Below are 1,030 nucleotides of genomic sequence, written 5' to 3' on the forward strand. Positions count from 1 at the left end.
CGGGGGGGACAAAGGGAGGGGAGGGGAGGGAGCCGGGGCCGCGTGCCCGCCCTGCCCTGCCCCGTGTCCCCGCAGGGCCCCGATTCCCACTACGGCACCAAGGGGCTGCGCAAGGTGATCCACGAGTCGCCCACCAGCGGCGCCAAGACCTGCTTCACCTTCTGCTACGCGGCCGGGAACAACAACGGCACCTCGGTGGAGGACGGACAGATCCCAGAGCTCATCTTCTACACATAGTGCCGGCGCCGCGGGATCGGAGCTGCGGGAGCCCGAGAGCGCCCGGATCCGCCGCCCCCGTCCCCGCGCCCCGGCGGGGCCCTCGCCCGCTCCTTCCTCCCCCGGACCGCGCTGAGCGGCGGCGCTTCCCGGCCCGGAGCGCGGAGGGGGCGGCTCCGCTGGGGGGGGTGGGGGGCTCGGCGCCGCGGGACGGAGGGGGACGGAGCGGGGCCCGGAGCCCCGGGTCGGGGCGGCCGCGCTGCTGTGGCCGGGCCGGTACCGAAATAAGGCGACGAAAAGCGCGGCACAAAGCGAACGCGAGCGGGGCAGCGTCGCTCACCCGGCCCGGGTGGGGGCGGGGCCGGGCCTCGCGCCGCCCCTTCCCCCCGCTCCTCGGATCGCGGTTCCCGTCCCGGCGCTCGGCTCCGTTTCGCGGCCGCGAGTCCCGGGGGCAGCGGAGCCCGGCGCGGCCGCTGCGTGGAGCGGGCGGCATCGGCTGCCGGGACCGTGCCCGTTCCGCGAAGTCCGAGACGTTGCACCGCGTCGGCGCCGAGCGGAGCCGGGAGCGGCCCCGGTGCTGCACGGAATGAATGAATGTATCCGCTGCTCTGCCCCGTGCTGCCGCTCCGCTTCGGGCCGCGGCTCTGCGACCTGTACATAGGAGATGAATAAAGACGTTCCCGTTGTCTTTACGCTGCTGCTCCTGCTCCGCGCAGCGCTGGGGGCGGGGGGGGAGGAAACAGTGCTGCGACAGCCGCTATGGGGCAGCCGCTATGGAGATGCTGCTATGGGGTCACTGCCCGCTGTGTTCTTC

The 1,030-nt window shown here is 74.2% G+C and overlaps 1 protein-coding gene across 1 annotated transcript in view; it reads left to right on the forward strand.

The window, feature by feature from the left end:
• The window catches only part of BTBD2 (BTB domain containing 2), a 7,199-nt gene extending 6,290 nt beyond the window's left edge, over positions 1-909 (forward strand). The window contains exon 6 of the mRNA XM_021379010.1: positions 6-909. Coding sequence (XP_021234685.1) covers positions 6-237 — 232 coding nt within the window. The 3' untranslated portion in view covers positions 238-909. The remainder of the gene's footprint in view (positions 1-5) is intronic.

Source organism: Numida meleagris, chromosome 27 (assembly GCF_002078875.1).
Source record: "Numida meleagris isolate 19003 breed g44 Domestic line chromosome 27, NumMel1.0, whole genome shotgun sequence".
NCBI lineage: Eukaryota > Metazoa > Chordata > Aves > Galliformes > Numididae > Numida > Numida meleagris.